The sequence below is a fragment of the Callorhinchus milii genome, unplaced genomic scaffold, assembly GCF_018977255.1.
Source record: "Callorhinchus milii isolate IMCB2004 unplaced genomic scaffold, IMCB_Cmil_1.0 Scaffold2, whole genome shotgun sequence".
In the NCBI taxonomy this organism is placed as follows: Eukaryota; Metazoa; Chordata; class Chondrichthyes; order Chimaeriformes; family Callorhinchidae; genus Callorhinchus; species Callorhinchus milii.
Window position 1 is genome coordinate 36,636,813 of NW_024704743.1, and position 20,514 is coordinate 36,657,326.

At 43.1% G+C, this 20,514-nt stretch overlaps 1 protein-coding gene across 1 annotated transcript in view; it reads left to right on the forward strand.

The window, feature by feature from the left end:
• ulk4 (unc-51 like kinase 4) overlaps nucleotides 1-20,514 on the forward strand; it is a 261,176-nt gene that overhangs the window by 75,193 nt on the left and 165,469 nt on the right. The window contains exons 18-19 of the mRNA XM_042332045.1: nucleotides 11,024-11,131; nucleotides 16,367-16,450. Of these exons, the coding sequence (XP_042187979.1) occupies nucleotides 11,024-11,131; nucleotides 16,367-16,450 (192 nt within the window). The remainder of the gene's footprint in view (nucleotides 1-11,023; nucleotides 11,132-16,366; nucleotides 16,451-20,514) is intronic.

The following is a 20,514-nucleotide window of genomic DNA, read 5'->3' on the forward strand; positions in this document are numbered from 1 at the left end:
TTATGAATGATGGAACTCGGGAGACCAGTAAGGAATGTATTGAATAACTTTAAGTTGAGGTAAGAAAGGAATGAATAAGTGTTTCAGCGTTATTGGGTATGAGATCGAGGCGAAGATAAAGGAAAATGGTCTCCGTCAGGGTCCAGATGTGAGGGTAATGTGATATAAAACATGTCAATTTACTTAATAAAGACTCCAAGTCACAAATTGGAACGCCTTCCAGTGACTAGACGTTTGTTACAATCCCATACAACAACAACAACAAGATTCCATTTATAGAGTGCCTTTCAAGTCGGGAGGACGTCCCAAGGCGCTGTACAGTTGGGTCGGGACCCGAGCAGGGGGGAAGTGGTCAGGGTGAGGGGAGGGAAGGGAGGGAGCGAGGAGGGGGTAGAGAGTCGAGAGGGGAGCTGAAGGCACGGTCAAAGAGAAAGGTCTTGAGACCGGCCTTGAAGGAGGAAAGGGAGGAGGCGGCGAAGGCACTGGAGGATGGAGTTCCAGAGCCTCGGGGCTGAGAGGCTGAAGGCCCGGCCACCGATGATAGGGCGGTTGGGGCGGGGGATGTGGAGCAGACCGGAGCCAGAGGAACGGAGGGTATGGGCAGGTAAGTAGGGGGATAGTAGGTTGGAGAGGTAGGAGCGGGCAAGGCCATGAATGGCCTTGTAGGTGAGGATGAGGATCTTGAATTCATAGGATTAACCTCTGCAAATAATCATTTCAGAGCAGAGTTTCCAAAGTTTGGTGTGACACCAATTAATAATTTTGTAATTTTGATTCCCATATGCTAAGTGGGATTGACAAACGATAAGTGGGATTTTTGTTTCTATCATGGTAGTGTTTGTAAATCCTGTACTCAATCTGAAAGTAAATGCTGAGAACTGGTTAATTACTGTTACAAATGTATATTGGTAAACAGTGAATATATTCCTTAATGTTGAGGGTATTTTATGGATTTTTTTTGAAAAAGTGAAAGTAATGCACACTTTATGTTCCAATTACTATTCTAAGCAGAATACATTGCCACTAAATAAGAAATGATACAGCAAATTGCACAATACAAAACTGCCACATCTATTTCCCTTGACCAATTTCTCTGCCTTTCGAAGCAATTCTGTTCTAATCCATTCATTATTGTGCATTGTGTTTGTTTCCTGAAGGATGTGAGCAGCAATCCTTCATCATAAAATACTATTGTTACATCTGAGGGTAGAAAACAATTGAAATCATCAATCAGTGGACTTTTTATAGAATAATAGGAAGGATTACAGTAGGAATTACAGTCCTTCCATCAGTAGGAAGGATTACAGGGCAGGAGAACAATGAAGAGTATGGCTGATATAAACTGAGAGCAAAGCCGTTGACTTCTTCCTACTTTTTTTCTGATTCAAACAACTTTTACATAACCTGCTTGCCATTTCATTGTGAAATTGTGGCCCTAGTGACTCCAAATTATAAGCATTGTGATCAGAAGTAAGGGCAAGTTAAACAGCCTCATGACTGAGAATAAGAAGTGGATTCTCATGTTTGATAAGGCATTGTACTCCAAATGGGTTTCTATGATCTCTTGTGCCAAGCGAGAAGCTTGAGCAGTTAGCAAATGTCAAGTAGACCTAAAGAATGTCACACTTTGGAACATTCTACAGTCAGAAAGTTAAAACCATAACAACTTGTATTTATATAGCGCCCTTCACATAGGGTAGTGTCTCAGAGCGCTTGACAGTGGCGTAGCATGTTGCCAAGCCGGGGGGAGGTGACCGTAGGGACAGTTGAAAAGGAAAGTCTTCAGGTGCGACTGCAGATGGGGAAGGAAGGGGCAAGGCGGAGGGATAGAGGAAGAGTGTTTCAGAGTTTTGGGGCGTAGTGGCTGAAATTGCAGCCACTGATGGTGGAATGGAGGGCACGAGGAACATGCAGGAGGCTGGAGGCAGCGGGTAGTTGGTTGGCGCATAAGCAGGTGGGAGAGGTAGGGAGGATTTGAATGTGAAGATATTGAAATCAATCTGTTCAGCGATAGGGAGCCAGTGAAGCCATGACTAGAACTGGTGTGATGGCAGTACGGCATTTAGTATGGGTCAATATGCAGGAGGCGGAGTTTTGGATCAGTTGGACCTTGTGAATGGTGGAGCTTGGAAAACCGGCAAAGACGGTATTTGAATAGTCGAGGCGTGCGGTGACGAAAGCGTAGACGAGTGTTTCGGCTGCATCAAGGGTGAGGTAGGGTCAGGGCTGGGCAATGTGGCGGAGGCGCAGGAAGGTGGTCTTGGTCAGGGACTGGATGTGGGGAAGGATTACCTGTGGGTCGAACCTGCCTAGGTTGTGCACCGGTTCGTTGATCTGAGGGATAGGCCGGAGAGGTTGAGGAGGTCAGAGCTGAAGGACAGAAGAAGTTGATGGGAGATAAGGAATATGGCTTCCATCTTGTTGACGTTTAGTTGCAAGAAGTTTGCGCTCATCCAGGTCTTGATGTCTGCCAGACAAGCTGACAGAACATTGGCGGACCTGGGGTCAGAGCTGGAGGAGAAGAAGTGTGTAATTCGCATACACGTGGAAGTTGACCCTGTGTTTGCGGATGACATCGCCAAATGCGAGTGTATAGATGAGGAAGAGCAGGGGGCCAACGATGGAGAGTGAGGGAACTCCATAGGTGACAAGGCAAGGGTGGGAGGAGAAGCCAAAGTGAAGGCGGTTTGTTAGGTAGGACTCGAACCAGTGCGGTCTCAATCAGATCGATGAGGGAGGAGAGGCTTGTCATGATCGACCTTGTCGAACGAGGCAGCGGGGTCTCGGAGAATGAGGAGGTAGAGGGAACCCTGGTCACAGAGAGTGAGGACATTGTTTGTGATCTTAACAAGCGCCATCTCTGTGCTGTGGGCAGGGTGAATCAGCTGGATCAGATGGCAAATGTTTGCATTACATAACCACATAATTATGACTCTTAACCAGGTTTAGAATAAGTTACACTGATGGGAAGAAAGTGAATTAACTTATTTTTTTTAAAATTGCTGCTTTACTATGGAACAAATAATTGTGTGTATGGTCACAATGTTGAAGTAGCTCAGCACTGAGGTCTCCTGTGAATTGAGATGTGATGTCTATCTGAATTCTGGAATAGTTTAGTAACAGCGTAATGGCTCCTGTCCAAAGGCCCTGAAACCATTTCTCTACTGAGAATAGGAAAACAGAAACAGGAGGAGGCCATTCAGCCCAAGCTTGTTCCACCAGTTTATTAAATCTTGGTAAACAATTATAATCCCAATCCCGCCCTTTCGTCATATTGCTTAACCCTTCCACTACCCAAGTATCTGTCTATCTTCCTTTTAACCATCCTTATTGATTCCACCTCTATAACTTTCTGGGGAAGAGCATTTCACATTTCCACACAACCTCTGTGTGAAGAAATTCTTTGTGACGTGACAAGGCATTATAGGAAATACTTTTGAAGGATTATTATGATTTTAATGATTTATGAACTTGAACCCCCTAGATCTCTGCTCACCTACCCCTTTAGATCTATTTTTCTGAAATTAATGATCTTCTGCTCTTTGTAATAAAATTCAATCCAGCTTGATTACTTTGTACACAATTCTCCCTTGTGTTTTAAACTCATTTGCATTGTACATTATTTGTACTAAGTACTTGTACTTGGATATTGAATCAAAATCAGAGATTAGTGAAATGTATTTAGTAATGACCAGCTCTGCAGCCAAGCTAACTACTCAAGGTATCCAGATTGAAATACATTTCTGGAGGTTATTAATAACACTTCTATTTGTAGAGCATTTTGGAATACAGTTCTAAAAAATGAGTTGACTGGGATTATTCTGCTGCTGACTAGAAGTAAACTTGACAACACTGTAAATTACTTGTGTGAGGATCTGTAAAGATGAATGAATCCCTCCAGGGTTGGCTTCAGGAAGATGTCAATTTTCAAAGCTTTTTCTATCTTGGAGAAACATTTAGTCAAAAAAAAGAGCGGAATATGATGCATGCAACATCTCTAATTTTATGTTGGATTTTATGTGGCTTAATTGGTTATTCCAACCACTTCATAGATACTTTTATTTCTGTGAAATGTCTTTCTTGAGGCCTAAGACAAAGAATAAGATTGTGTGTTATAAAATTAGTCACTGATCAAAATTCTATTGTAATAATAATAATAATAATCCTTGCATTTGATATAGCTCCTTATCGCATCTTCAAGACATCTCAAAGTGCTTCACAGAATACACTGTAAAGTGTAGTGACTATATATTTTGGGGGCGAAATGTGGCAGCCAATTGAGAACAGTAGTGTCCCACAAACAGTCGTGGATTGAAGTGACCAATTTTTTTTTGAAGGCATTTTAACAGCATAAAGGTAGATATTTTTAGCAAGGAATGTGGGTTAGAACACACCCACCCCTTTGAGGATCAGAAAATAATGTATCCATACACCTACATTAAAAACTTTTCATTGACAAGATCTGTAAAAGTTAATCTGAAAATCTATGAAATTAGCAACTAAGCAGAGAAGTGTATCTATGAACAAATAATTATACTAATATTCTGCTTCATGGTTCCAAACTAGACAATATTCAGGACCAAAACAATTATTGTATTTGTGATAATAAGGCAAAGTGTCTGCAGGGAGGTAGGGCTCCAACATTGACCTGTTATTGATGCAGAGGTGGCTTCACATAAGACTTTCTTTCCACCAAGGCCAAGGACTTTGATTAAGCAGTTGCTGTTGAGTAAACCTAGTACATAACAATGGACTTGGACCTTTATAACATCGAGAAGGCTGAGAAAGACAATTTGTTCTGTGTAGTTACTCCCACCAAGCTAAAGACGGCTAAAGAAACTTTGAGATAATGGCAGCTGGAAGGTGTTACCTGGAGTCCAGGTTTGGGATCAACTGCTGCTGAAACTTTGTACCTCTAACTGGTGGAATCACCACTCAACAGGGAGGGGATGCGTGTCCGAGCCATGGGCAGGAGACTGGTGGCAGTACTCTTACCCATTTCATGTTGAGTATGTTACTCATCAAGAGGTTTGCAATGATTTCCTGTTACCTGCTCTGCACATAGTGAGGGTTCAAGCATGCTCATATATAATGACTTAGTAGCAATCTTTCTTGGAAAATAAAAGGGGTCTCCTTGGGTCTGAGGTGGATTTAAGGTAATTCAATCAACTCCGCGCACACCTCTCCTCCCACTCCTTCTTCGAACCCCTCCGCTCCGATTTCCACCCTGCCCACAATACAAAGACTGCTCTTGTGAAAGTCTCAAATGACATCCTCTCTATCTGTGACCAGGGCTCCCTCTGCCTCCTTGTCCTCCTGGACTTCTCCACTGCTTTTGATACAGTCGATCACTCCATCCTCCTCCACCGCCTTTCCTCTGTCATCCACCTCAGTGGCACCACACTCGCCTGGTTCGAGTCCTACCTCATGAACCACCAGCAGTACATCTGCACAAACAGCTTTTCCTCCCATTCTCACCTGGTTGCCTGCGGGGTCCCCCAAGGATCCATCCTTGGCCCCCTCCTCTTTCTGATCTATATGCTCCCTCTTGGGGATGTCACCCGCAGATACGGGGTACACTTCCACATGTTTGCAGACAATACACAACTCTATTTTTCCACTTCACTTTGTGACCCCCAGTCCCCTGATGTTCTATCAACCTGCCTGTCAGACATCAGGAGCTGGATGAGCGCGAATTTCCTTCAGCTGAACGTTGACAAGACAGAAGCCATACTCTTTGGCTCTCATCAACATCTAAAATCACATGGTTCGCACCTCCTCCACCTACCTGACCTCCCCCTAAAACTCTCCTAACCCGTACGCAACCTAGGCGTCAGGTTCGACCCCCAATTATCCTTCCTCCCCCACATTCTCTCCCTCACCAGCACCGCTTTCTTCCACCTCCGATGCATCGCCCGCCTCTGCTAATACATCACTCCAAAAGCCACTGAAACCCTGGTCTTTGCCTTTGTCACCTCTCGGCTGGACTATTCAAATGCCTCCTCGCCAGCCTCCCCTCCACTACCGTCCATAAAATCCAGGTCATCCAAAACTCTGCAGCCCGCATTCTCACCCCCACCAAACTGCTCCCCGATTATCCCAGTCCTTGTCAGACTGCACTGGCTGCCTGTCCCAGAGAAGATCGACTTCAAGCTCCTCACTCTTGTCTTCAAATCCCTCCACTCCTCTGCACCCCCCTACCCCTCTGACCTCCTCTCTCCTCAAAACAGTGACCATTGCCTTCGCTCCACTGGGTCTGGCCTCTCCACTGGGACTCCTTGTCCCCCGAGTCCTTCGCTCCACCATTGGCAACCGTGCCTTCAGCCACTACCGAGGCTCTGGAACTCCCTTCCTCACTCCCTTTGCCTCGCCCCCTCACTTCCTATTTTCAGGTCTCTGCCGAAGACCTTTCTTTTCGACCGCACCTTTGGTCATCTTCCTCCCCCTTCCCCTGGCTCGGCCCCAGGATCTGTTACTGGGAAGCGCTATGAGATGCCATCTGGCATGGAGGGCACTATATAAATCCAAGTTGTTGTTGTTGTAATGTGCCTCAGAATTGAGTTGATCTGTAGTGACCTTCGTAATCCGGTTCCTGAGCCAGACAGGTCTACAATTCTCCAAGGCACTATTGTTGATAAACCAACTAGCTTGGCTTGGCATTTAGAACACTGCCTGGCAAGCTTCTGCTGCTTGTCTAGTTTATCGTCCACGATAAGTATTGTGGCTTTAGCTTCCAGGGTTAACAAGAGTTCATTGGGAAGAATCCCTGATTCCAGTCTGTCCCTCCAAGTCCTGCCGATAGGCCAGGCTGGCTGGGCTGCCATCAGCAATGTCTTGCAGAACTGTGGATCCACCTGACTTAGGAATCATACTACTGAGACCGTCATATAGGATTGACTCGATTCTGACGTATTACGTATAGGATAATGTAAAGCGAGAATGTTCCTTCCTCCACTCTACCCCATACCCTATCAGTGACATTGCCAGTTTGGTAGCAATTTGCAGCACAGTGCCTTGCTTTCCAGGAACTTGGTTGAGACTGTGCAAGCTGATTTTGAGCTGCATTCTGACAGACAACTCATTTGACCCAAAAGACAAAAGATTTGCGTGCTAAGTGACTGTGCAACCAGATCCCAGAAGTATGCAATGTTGTTAGCCATTGAACACCCGAATGCAAGACAGAAACAAAGGAGTGAGTGACCTCCAAAGGTAGATTGTATCTAATGTCATTATCAGCATTGTTTTGATTTAAAGATGTGTCTTTATCTCATCCAATTTGCAAAAAAAAATCCTTCCATTTTGGTCCTCATTGGACAAGTAAAACCTAGAGCAATATGTCGAAACAATATTATATTAGGCCAGAAAGTGCCAACACTGAGACAGCACGGACTGAATAATCTTGCATATGTTCTGCCATCATGCTTTTAGATAGGCCGAGCTCCTCAACCTTGCTTCAGGTAGCATATAAATTTAAAAGGATATTTTCTTTTTCTGTAACTTGGAGGGTGTATTTTAAACAGAAAGTTCTCCCCTGGGATCCGCTTTATATATAATCGGCTTCATTTATTTTAAAAATAACTAGAAAGAAAATTTGACATTTCGATAAAATATTCCTTTTAGAATTTATTGTACATGTGAAAAAGTTTCATGCAGCATGACTACTTCTTGAATAAGCTTAGCCTGTTCTGATCTTAATGGTACTTAAGCAAATATTTTATAATCAGATTTGGTGGATATGCAAGAATAAATTAAAGATTTCATTAAAACCACTTCAATAGATGTGAATGGTCTCCCTGTCTGTTTATGAAACTTCCAGTGATTCTGTTGATGTTTAATTAACTGTGAGCCAACTTAAAAAGACTGCAAGTTTCTACCCACATTTCATTTGGGGTTGGCCTCCAATTGTTTGTAATTAAGATGCCAGATGTTCAGCACAGGCTGAAGGGGCTGAGACATTTTGTGTTAACAGAAAAGTCTTTGAGGTTTGAAATATATTTTTAAAAAACAACTCGTTGACGTTCACGCTCCTTTTTAAAAAAACTCAATGGAAAATGTTCCTTCTGATTATGCTTTAGATGCACATAACTCATTAAGCGATTAAAAGGAGTTCTGCATACAAATGTACATAATAGTACAAGCTCTGGATCGATCTGTAAGCTGTTTGAAGTGCTGCCCATTTTTTTTCTGTTTCATTTTTTGGAAGCCTTTACTTTGAATATTACTTGTTTAAAGATTGTTTTAATTTGCTGTCAAGAGATTGCTATCTGGGAATTTTGGTGGAACCTCTTAAATAAAATATGGCACTTTTGAGTCATTCCTTGTGTTGGATGCAAAAATGGAATTGATTTATACAGAAGTAAATTCAAAAACCCTTTACCTTTTCCCTTTCAATTTTTTTTCTGGGAAATTTAGACCATCAATCAGACCATGCAAACTCTGTTCACACCATTGTACCTTATACTCCAGGTGGCCAACAGTTAAAGGTCCTATCTCTCCCTTCACTCCTTGCTTAAGTCCCTTCATTCTGGTTTCCATCCTGTCACAGTAGTGACGGCCCTTGTCATAGTCACACTTAATATACTTTCATTCTGCGGCCAAAGATTCCTGTGTCTCCTGGTCCTCCTCAACCTCCCTCAACCTCCCTGTCTTTCACACTTTCACTCTAACCACCTTGATCACCCTTCAACTCTCATTCACCTCCATGGAGGTCTACTTTCCTACTTGACAGATCGCTTCTAGGTTATTACCTCCAAAGGCTTTGACTCCCACCCTCGCGTAATTACCTGCAGGTACCTCAGGGTTCTTATCCTAGGTCTCTGTCCTCGTCTCTCCTTTTCCTCATCTACACATTCCCCTTGGTGACACCATCCATAAACATTAGGCTACTTTTCCTGTGTTCAATGACACCCAAATTCATCTCTCCCCGATGGACAACATAAATGCTCGGATCGACTCTTTGCTCTCTTTCCTTTGTTGCATTCGGTCGGGCTTTTCCTTTTGTCCCTCCCCACCACCATGCTTCTTATCTTGGACATCAGCAAGTCCTGGACAATAGCCAACTTAATCCAGCTGAATGTTGGCAAGATAGAGGCCCTCTTGCTTGTCTCCCATCAGCGCCTCCTCACCTCAGCCGCTGACAGTATCACTATTCATGGTTCGCTCTACATCTCACCAAATCAATAGAGAACCTTGGTGTCCTGTTCAATCCTCAACTATCCTTCAAACCCCACATTCATGCTGTGACCCGTTCCGCCTTTCCCCACCTCCTCAACATTGCCCACCACTGCCTCTCACAGTAGGCTGCTGAGACACTGATCAACGCTTTCATCACGCCTGGCTTGACTACATCAACTGCCGGCTTGCTGGACTTCCCAACTCTTCCCTCCACAAGCTGCAGATTATTAAAAACTCTGCAGTTTATGTCCTCTCCCGAATCGATCGATCACCCCCATCCTTGTCCGGTTTCACTGGTTCCCCATCCCTCGAAGAATCGAGTGCAAAACAATTGTTCTCACCTTCAAAGCCATGCATGGTCTCGCTCCCCCTTACCTCTTCGATCTCCTAACCCCATATCAACCTGTGAGCTCGACGGACACTGGCCTGCTCCAGGTCCCCCAGACTTACCGCTCCACTATTGGCGGTCTCCATCCCTCCTGAACTCAAATCTCAGCTCACGTCTCAAACCCCTGATTGTCCAGTGCCCTGGGATGTCTTTCCAACGTGAAGGCCACTATACAAGTATACTTTGTTGTTCTTGTTCTTTGGCTAAAACTGATAATTCAGTACCAATTTTTGCCAGTTTTACGCATTCATCAAATTGAGAGAATCCAGCCCTGGATAATGGAACATTTTTTCATTCCAAGACACCCAGCATCAACCTCATATATTCTTAGGTCAAGTAAAGCATGGCAAGTGGCAAAGTTGACTCCTCTCTAATTACCCAGTATCATGGCTTACATCCAATCTCAAAAGAGGACCTTTCACTTAAACAGCTTGACAGTTTTCATTTTCCCACATCGCATCTGAATGCAAAACAATTCATTTGGATTGTGGACATTTTTATTAAGCACGCTGAGATGTTGCCCATGTAAAGGGCGCTATATAAATCAAGGTGGTGGTTGTTGTTTTGACTTGCAATCCTAAGAACCTCCCAAATTTTTTGGGAGGAACCTTATCACCAAAAAGAGAGGGAAGGCTTTCAGTCTCTTCTGAGCTGGATTTAAATCCTGGTCTCAAAGAAGAGCAGACCATTTGCTAATCCATCTCACCATTCAGATCTACAACAATGTTCACACTGAAGTAAAGTTAAAACTGTTTTAATGAATAGGGGGAAACGTGAAAAAACATCAGTCATTCTATATTCATTAAAATGCATCCCTGATTCAGCCCCCGTATCCATTGGGAAATTCAGCCTGTTCCAAAAGTTCTTTAAGAATTTTAGAATCTAAGCATTTTCTACTTGAATGGATGGGGCGGTCTTGATGGCTGATTGGGTAAATCCACCGTTGAATGCTATAATGAGTAATGTGGAGTAGGAAAGTCCAAAGCTCAGTTGAGGTAGTTTAGGTATTGAATTTTGATCAGTGCCCCTGATCTTTGAAGGGTAAAATTCAGGCAAAATTTACACTCCTGACTCATCTTGGAAAGTGCCTGTATGTGTAAATGTCTGATGAAGATAGCATTGGGACCTTGGCTGTAATTGTTCCCTCAGTTAGCTGAGTGCACTGACAGCTGAGCTATTTAGGCGCACTCATGAAAATGACCACTTGAACAAGGTATCCAAGGGAAGCATACCCCAGGGTAATCATATTCACCATTTTAAGAAAAGAGAAAAAACTAAGGCAGGGGAAGAAAACGATGCATTCCTCATCACAAACATCACTCAAATAAAGTGTAACTTAAATTTCCTAAAAATGAAACAAGCAAATATAATTTAAAAATATGATGTTGGATTAATATTTCATAATATGTTGGCTTAAAATAGAGAAATGTGACCTACTCTGCTTTACACTTTACACTGCAGGCTGCGACTGTGCTAACTGAGCTGATACGAGAGAACTTCAGGAACGCTAAACTAAAACAATGCCTGATGCCTGCACTGGGAGAACTCCTGTATCTCGTGGCCAGCCAGGTAGGTGACACTGACTATAAATGAAAAGCTGTAATGGGTTGGAGTGGTACATGTAGAGCCTGATGACCACACTAATTGCAACTAGGCCCACTGTAGATTTGAAAACAGTACGGATATCTGGCCATTCAATGAAATATATCTTTCTCTCGATTTCTCTCCTCTCGCTCTCTCTCTCTCTCTCTCTCTCTCTCTGTCACGTCTCCCCACTTCTCTTAACGCACAGTGCCATGCTCTCTGAGTTTTTTTTGCTGTCTGTCTCTTGCAGCCTCTCATTTTGACTCTGGGGAAATTTGTGGTATACGAAAATGCTAATTATTACCAGTGATAACTATTGCCAAGAATAGTTATCACAATTTTTGATCTTTGGTGTTTAATACTCTTTGCCTTTTGCTGAATAGTTTCGCCCCCTTGTGTATTTTTAATAACAAAATAATCCTTGTGTTTGATATGGCGCCTTTCATGTTGGAAGGATGTTTCAAAGCACTTCACAGGGTTCGCTATAAAATGCAGTGACTGCATTTCTGTAGGAATGTGGCAGCCAGCTTGCGCACAGCATTATCCCACATCCCACAAAAGTGAATGACCAATTTTATTTGGTGTGTTGTTGGTCAGAACACTGGAAGAAATTCCGTTCTCTTTTTCAATAGTGCCATGGGATCTTTAACGTCCACCTGAACAGGCAGACGTTTGACTTCTATTCTGAAGGATTGGCACCTCCAACAATGTAGGCTTCACCCAGAACCGTATTGGAGTATCAGCATAGACTGTGAGTTCAAAGTCCCAACTTGGGGCTTGAACCCACAACCTCTGACTCAGAGATGAGAGTGCTACCAAATGAGCCTCACTGACACCGTTTTTTCTTGGATCAGTGCCATCTTACTTTTAAACAAGGTGATTAAATTAGTGTTAAATCCTACTAGAATGTCTTTCAATTTATATATATATAAGTTTCATGCAGTCTGACCTCATTGTGGTATGCTTTATTTTACTGTGGGTTTGGACATGAAGCTGTTCGAGTCTGACTCAGTTGGTAACACTCTTGTCTCTGAGTCAAAAGGTTGTGGGTTCAACCTCAGCTTTCTCTAGATCAAACAAAAACCTATATGGATAAGGTGGGTCCTATCCGAACAAGCGGTGGGAAGCTTGGCAGATAGCACTCTGATTATTAAGTTATACAGTTTTAGCTGGTTAAACTCCAGCAATTTTCCAAAACGCACTCTGGGGTCCCCAAGCCTTGGCTCGCCATCCTGAGCCTAATGCTTTCTGGAATAGTTAAGCAGAATGTCTCCCTCTAGGGAGAGGATGTGCATTTAATTCCAGACTCAGGAAAATTTCGACCCTGTAGGTGGCATGCTATTGTGGAACTTCCTTCTGTTTTGGACATTCTTAAGCAAAGTGGTGGTTTTTCGCATGTGTCAAACATCCAGCTATCCCCCAAAAATATGTTATTAGCGATCTGTTCTCATCTGCCACATCCTGTTGTTATGCCACATCATGTACAAAACGAAAGGAAGCCCAGCAGCATTGCCATCAGCTACAGGACACCATCCTGAAGGCAGGGACTTGTTTCCTTCGATCTCTGTTTTCAGCTGATGACCAGAGTGACTATGATAGGATATGTTTAAGATATTAAGGTTGAAAATCCACAGAAGACTTGTTTTGGAAATAATAATTGCCGCTCTATGTAATAGTTGCATTGCAGGAACCTTCAGAAATAAGAGTGGACAGTCAGTCCATCAAACCTATTCTTTTGTTTATGAATTTAAGCTGGGATTTCCTCTTTTTAATTCTATTTCCCCATCTTCTTTATAATACCTATCTCCTTAACACTCTTTCTTTCCAAATACTCGTCCATCTCCCTCTTAAACACCTCAATTAATCTTGTAACATGGTAACTTGTGACAACTTAGTGTGATCATATTTCCCTAGAGTATTCCAATTTACTGGATTAATTTCCAATGCAAACTTTTTCATTACTATTCAACTCTTTATTTAGGATTATATGTGCATTAAAACACCCTACAATTCAATGTCTTGTGCCATTGTAATACCAATCAAAATACGTTTAACGGTTTAGTATTCACTAACGTTCCTATGACCTTAATCTATTTTACCTGATAATGTAATTTAGCATTCACTGACCTAGATTTAGTGCTTACACTCAATGTAGACCAGAACTTAATTATTCTGAAATTTAGGAATCAATAATATTCAGGAGATCAAAGAGAGAGTTATTAGTAAATCCACTGTCTAACATAGTATCACACTGATCCATACAAACGAGTAAAGTCTTAGATTCTATCTTCAGGCTGTCCTGGGTTAGCTGATCTGAGCTGAGTACCAGTGGGATGCTATCATTGAACTATGGGGCCTTGAGATAGGGTAGGGAGAAATTCTGCCAGCGTTCTTACACCTTATAACTGTCATATGACTTTTAATGAAAAGTACAGTTGTGTTTTCATTTCAATTAATGACCGGTTCAGGCAAACTATGATTGATGTTGTCCATGATCACAAAGCTCACTGCCATTGGAAGCATTTAACTCATTACCTCAAAAGATTGGAGATGCCAGAACAATTAAAATATTTCAGAGGGAGGATTGTAAATGCCGGAACAATTGAACAACAACAACTTGCATTTACATAGCGCTCCTGACACAGGGCAGCATCCCAGAATGCTTAACAGTGGTGGAGTACGACGCCAAGCCGATGGGAGGGGGAGGTAACTGTAGGCCCAGTCAAAGAAGAAGGTCTTCAGGCGCGATCTGAAGATGGGGAAGGAAGGGGCAAGGTGGAGGGATAGGGCAAGAGTGTTCCGGGCAGCCAACGATGGTGGAATGGAGGGCATGAAGGGAATGCAGAAGGCCGGAGCCATTCGACTGAAGCCAGTTGACTGGAGGCAGCGGTTAGTGGGTTGAGGAGTAAGCAAGTCAGAGAGGTAAGTGCCAGGGCATGAAGGGATTTGAAAAGGATCTTGAAATCAATCCGTTCGGCAATGGGGAGACAGTGGAGCCAGGTTAGAACTGGTGTGATGGGAGTACGGAAGAGGTAAATTGAAATATTTAAGAGGATGGATTGTTGAATATTTGGCAGGCAGAGATGCAAAATAATCAAAGGATATGGTGAAAAAGACTGGGAGCGAAGGAAGGAAATTGGAGGAAAATCGCCTTTCAGATTTAGCTTTGATAGCAAAAATGTACAAAACGTTTGCGATTTTCAAACCTCCAGACTAAGTAATTTTTCTTGCGATTTCCTTCCTTCCCCTCTAGTTCTCTCTCCCCTCTTTTTTTACTCACAAACTCTCACTAAATTATTTATTAGGTTGGGCTCCTGCCTAACTTATTAATAAAACTATGAGTGTCACCCCCAACACATTCTTCCCCTCTTCACTGTCTCCTCTAGGCCCCTTTATGCCTGCTGGCTGACCATGCCCCACTGATCCCTTTGCTTCTAGTCTCTGCCTATGCGATTTTGCTGCTGCCCCTTGCCCGAGCTGGTCTTTCTCAAAATGCCCCACTTCCTCCTCTTCCTCAAAACATTTATATAGCATCCCTCAATCGGGATGGCGCCCCAGAGCGCTTTAGCACAGGTGAGACTGCCCCTGTGTTTTGCAGCACCCTCGAATGCCTTCTGCATTTGCCAACTCTTTCACTGCCCCATTTCTCCTTCCTCTCAACCATCACCCATATGAAGCCCACCCCTCCCTTCCCAGCTGCTGGTCACCAAACCAACCCTCTTCTGTCCAGCATCTGCAGTATTTTGTGTTTTGTGCAACCCTCTTCTGTCCCCAGTTGGTAGACACAGTTAACTTGTCCTCTTCAGACTCCATCCTGCACCCTCTCAAAACTGCTGTCATTACTCCCTTCCTCAAAAAGCTCACCCTTGATTCTTCTAACTTTGCAACAACAACAACAACTTCCATTTAGATTGTGCCCTTCACACGGAGTAGTAAATGAAGACTAAGAATTGTTAGAAAAAAATTGTACATTTAAATTTTTGCTTTTCCTTTTTAATGGGGCGGGGAGATACAGTCTTTTATGACAACAACAACAACAAAATTACATTTGTATTGCACTTTTCACGTCGGGAGAACATCCCAAGGCGCTGGACAGACGGTGTTTCGGACCCGAGCTGGGGTTTGGGATTGGGGAGGGCAGGAGGAGAAGCAGGGTGATCGAAGGCACGGTCGAAGAGGAGGGTCTTGAGATGGGTCTTGAAGGAGGCAAGAGAGCAGGCAATTTTGATGATGCCATTTACATCAAAATTGGCTTTGCATTTTGAAAATAGCCAAGTAATATTTGTGTGTGACTTCGATGTGGTAAGACTAGGCCACAGACCTTCAGCTGTTCTTCCTCAGGCAACAAGTTAATACTTTTATAATGAAATCCTGAAAAACGTATTTTGGACTCTCAATCACATTGATGGGTTTCCTTCACCTGCATTGTTGGGCCTTGTTCTGTCTCCCTAAAACTGAGTACAGTAATTATAATTGTCCTGGCACTGACTAGTTGAGCCAAATGGCCTATTTGTAGCTCAGTGGTTAGAGCACTCAACTCATAAGCAAGAGACTTGGGTTCGATTCCCAGCAGGGCAAAATGTTGGGCAAGTTTCCTTACTTGTGTTACATGCCTCTATTTACCTAGCAGTAAGTAGGAACTTGGTTGTTAGTTGATTGCCGTATCACTTTGCCCAGGGATAATAATTCCTTTCTAAAAAAAATTGGTCACTTGAATTCATGACTCTTTGTGGGACACTGCTGTGCGCAATTGGCTCACGCGTTTCGCCCACAAAATATACAGTCAATTCACTTTACAGTATATTCTGTGAAGCGCTTTGAGACGTCTCGAATGCATGATAAGGTGCTATATCAAATGCAGGGATTATTATTATTTATTATTATTATTTCGGTGCCATATCATTCAATGTCTTGGTCTTCATGCCAGTTTACCTGCCCCAACCTTGCAACCACATTTTAGCCATGCATACCCAATCGTATTTTGTGAACGTATTCTCTGCCAGTTTGAGCTGAAGTTCTACATGGTTGCCCCATATCAGGTTTCCTGTTCTTGCATGTTAAGCAATATTAATACAGTAGGAAAAATGAAAACTGTGTGTTATATTTGTGCTTGAGAAAAATCAATAAAATTGCTTTTTTTAAGAAAATGCTGCTATAATCGTCTGCGCCAATTTCATTTACACAGCTATCTCTATAGATGCTTTATTCACTTCATTACAGGAGGAGAAAAGACAGCACCCAAGAGACCACTGGGTCATTCCTTCCACTGCCTACATTGTGCTAATGAGATGCCTTCGGGAAGGGGTAAGGATGTTTGTTGCCTTCATAGAAATGAGTAGCTATAACAGTGTCTCTCCGCATGCTTAAGCACTGTATATGTACTGTAGTTTGTTACATTAGGCATGTGTAGTTTGTAAATAATTTTCCTAAATTAAAATCACCCAAAGATGCAACTCTTAAGTCAGTTTTGCCCAATCATTGTTTCCCATTTATTTTCAAAATTCACAAAGAATTATGTCTGGAAACCTGAAGCCTTGACAAAATAAATGCACAGATGTTGATTTGAAATGCCTCATTATGCGAACAGTGATTCCCAGTGGAGCTGTCAATTTACTCAAATAACAGAAAGTCATTCTGAAGGCCTATATACTTATCTTAGATGCACCAGAACAAAATGACTAGTAATATCTAGCTACTTACAACTATTTTGCTGTAAGTTTTGAAAGGGAGTTTACCAAGTCCATGCTTGATTATTCACGTCTCTTTAATAGTATTTTGCAGTGAAATTATTGTCTCTTACTTAATGGAAAAATGTTGCCTTATTTTCTGTCAATCACCCATAGCTTTAAGCGGTTTTGTTTCTCACTGATTCAGTGCTGGAAATTCTAAATTTAGTATTCCACCTATTAGTGGTTTGCTGGATAACTTTTTGCCAGCTTGTTCTTATTCAGTGACATTCTTTCATTTAATTAGTCTAACTTGATTTATATGTAACTCTTTGGGTATTGACTTTCGGGCAGGTTTTATTTTTTTTGAAAAGGAAGAATTGTTCTCAGTCAGTTGTATTGAAGCTTCTTTCTCACAGTTAATGAAGCAGAAAATGGTACAAGTCCTGGTGCTTCTACGGGTTAAGGGAACATTGATCCCAAAGGGACAGTGATAAAAAGTCTCAGGTGACAATAAATTGAATAAGTGTGACAGTCTTATTGAGTTTATAGAGTGTTGGAGCAAACCATGACCTTTTTCTCCAATGGCAATAATTAGCTGTGCTTATCAGGCATTCAGAATCTTTGTCTCTCGGTTTGCTGGTGAAAATCATGAGGTACTACACACACCGTAGGTAGAAGAATTACAATGTGCAGGCGAATTGTAATTGTGGCCACATATCATATAAGATGCTGGAATATTAATGACTGCTGTCCCCAAAGTATTTTAATTTATTTATGAGATTATGGTGTATTTAATCAGTGACACTGAATGTTTTTCACATGCATTGTGGTAGCCAATTTCTGTAGGGTTTTTAAATATGTAGTTTTGCTAACAATAATAGAAAATGATTTCCACTCACCGGTTATAGGTTCTCCGCAGGGTTTAGTTTTATTTTAGTTTAGTTTAATGATGCCCGAACCATCCTTTAAGCTATAACCTGTGCTCCATTGTTTATTTAATACTGATACAACATGCTTGTAAAACTAGGGCATTTTATGGAGTGTTGGTCAGTTTGAATAGAATTCAGCAGAGGAATAACTGGAGATACAAGAGCATTGGGATACTAAACTAGAAGATTGCAATTTGAATTAATTTTCCACTGCAATTGAGCTTTTCTAGACAAAATGGGAGAAAGTTGATATGAGCATAGCAATTTGACTGAGGAGTAATACTGTATTTTCTATGTTGCTTGAGGTATTACAGAGTGGTTTGAAGCATCCTTGCTTTGAAGTATGGCTGTGTGGTAAATTTATTGTAGGAGAGAGTGCATGTTGACAGCCTTTCCTACCATTATTGACAAATGGAAAGAGCTGCTAGCTACTCCAAATGGTTGTATGACTGGATTGAAAATGGTAAATAAAATGAGATTTGTGTGTAAATTACATTTGTACAGCGCCTTTCACATCAGGAGGACATCCCAAGGCGCTGAAATTTACCAGATTATATGGGATTACTGTGGGGTCCCTAAAGATTGGCTCTTGCCAAACTGTACCTATTACTTTCCGGAATTAGGTAAATTGGATCTGTCCCTCCAGGGAGAGTGCGCATTCCACTCCAACAATCTATCTCTGGAATTTCCATGTGTAGGTAGGATGATGGAAATCTCAGTTTGGTTTGGATACTCTTCAGCATGGTGATGGGTTTCTGCAGGGAAAAAGAATCGCTGCTCCACCGGGCGCAGGGATTCTTCTCACTTAGCTCCTCTCAACCCTGCAAGCCAAAGCCTGAATGGGTAGGATGATCCCAGTTGGACAAGCAGCAGGAAGCTTGTCAGAGAGAGGATATCTCAAAGTGCTTCACAGAATGTGAATAGATTAGAAGACATAAATATAAAATTAAACTATTCATGGGGCTTGATGAGTGATTTATTATCTCACATTCTTGATGTTCCTTATTTTTACATTTGGGTGTGGGGAAATGGTGTCTTAGCATGTACTTCTTACTGGTGAAAGACAAGACTGCCAACCAAGATGAGAGGCTGATGGAAGAGATTCATTTAAACAACTCCACTTAAATATCAGCTGATCTTTTCCTGTTGGAGGATCAATAGAAAATGAGCTGAAATACAAGTTTTATTATAATATCATTGAGTGTCCATTTACCATAATATTTACCACAAAATGTTTGCCTACAAATGCTCAGTCACTACACTTTACAATAAATCTCATGATGTTCTGTGAGATGTTTTGATAATGTAATAAGATGCTATATCACATGCAAGGATTCTTATCATATTAATTTTATTTCTAGACAACAACAACAACAAAATGACATTTATAGAGCGCCGTTCACGTCGGGAGGACATCCCAAAGTGCTGAGCAGTCAGGTGTCGGGGCCCGAGCATGGGGGAGGGGTGGAGTAGGGGGGAGGGAAACAGAGAGGTGGGAGGGAGACCAAAGGCACGGTCGAAGAGAATAGTCTTGAGACCAGCCTTGAAGGATGCAAGGGAGGAAGCGAAGGGAAGGGACCGTGGGATGGAGTTCCAGAGTGTGGGGGCAGAGAGGCTGAAAGCCCGGCCATCGATGGTAGGACAGGTTGGACAGCAGACATGGAGCAAACCGGAGCCCGATGAACGGAGGGAGGGGGCAGAGAGGTAGGAGGGGGCAAGGCCATGGATGGCCTTAAAGGTGAGGACGAGGATCTTGAATTCAATCATCTGTGGAATGGGGAGCCAGTGGAGTCGGGCGAGGGTGGGAGTGATGGGGTCACGGAGCCTGGTGCGAGAGAGTACACGAGCTGCAGAGTTTGGGATGATCTGCAGCTTGTGAAGGGAAGACTTGGGAAGGCCAATGAGGAGGAAGTTCCCGTAATTGAGCCTTGATGTGACAAATGCGTGGGTGAGGGTTTCGGCAGCCTGAGGGGTGAGGCAGTGGTGGAGTCTGGCAATATTGCGGAGGTGGTGGTAGGCAGTGCCGCTCATGGCGCGGATGTGGGGGATAAAGGACAGTTCAGGGTCAAACAAGACACCCAGGTTCCTGACTGGCTTAGTGAAGTTGAATGTGCAGCCATGGAGGCTGATGCTGCCAGCGCCTGAGGTGCGGAGGCGCTGGCGCGAGCCAATCAGGAGGGCCTCGGTCTTGCTGACATTGAGTTGGAGAAAGTTGGCCCTCGTTCAGGACTTGATGTCGGACAGGCAGTCGGTCAGGACGCCAGTAGTCCTGAAGTTCAGGGTGGAGGCAGAGAGATAGAGTTGGGTGCCATCCGCATACATGTGGAAATTTACTCCATATCTGCAGATGATATCACCCATGTAGAGGGTGAAGAGAAGGGGACTGAGGACAGAGCCCTGAGGAACAACGCATAAGACGGTGCGGGGGCTGGAGGAGAAGTCGTTTGCCGCGACGAAGTGGAGGCGGTGTGAGAGGTAGGATCTGAACCAGTCAAGGACAGAACCTTGAAAGTTGAGGTGGAAGGAGAGACTGTGGAGGAGGATTGAGTTGTCCACGGTGTCAAAGGTGGTGGAGAGGACGAGGAGGTAGAGGGCGCCCTGGTCACACATGGTCAGGATGTGGTTTGTGACCTTGACCAGAGCAGTTTCCGTGCTGTGGGCAGCACGGAAGCCCGATTGGAGGGGTTCATGGAAGGAGTGAGAGGAGAGGAAAGAGTGAAGCTGGGAGGCAATGGCTCTCTCAAGGACCTTGGATGGGAAGGGGAGATTT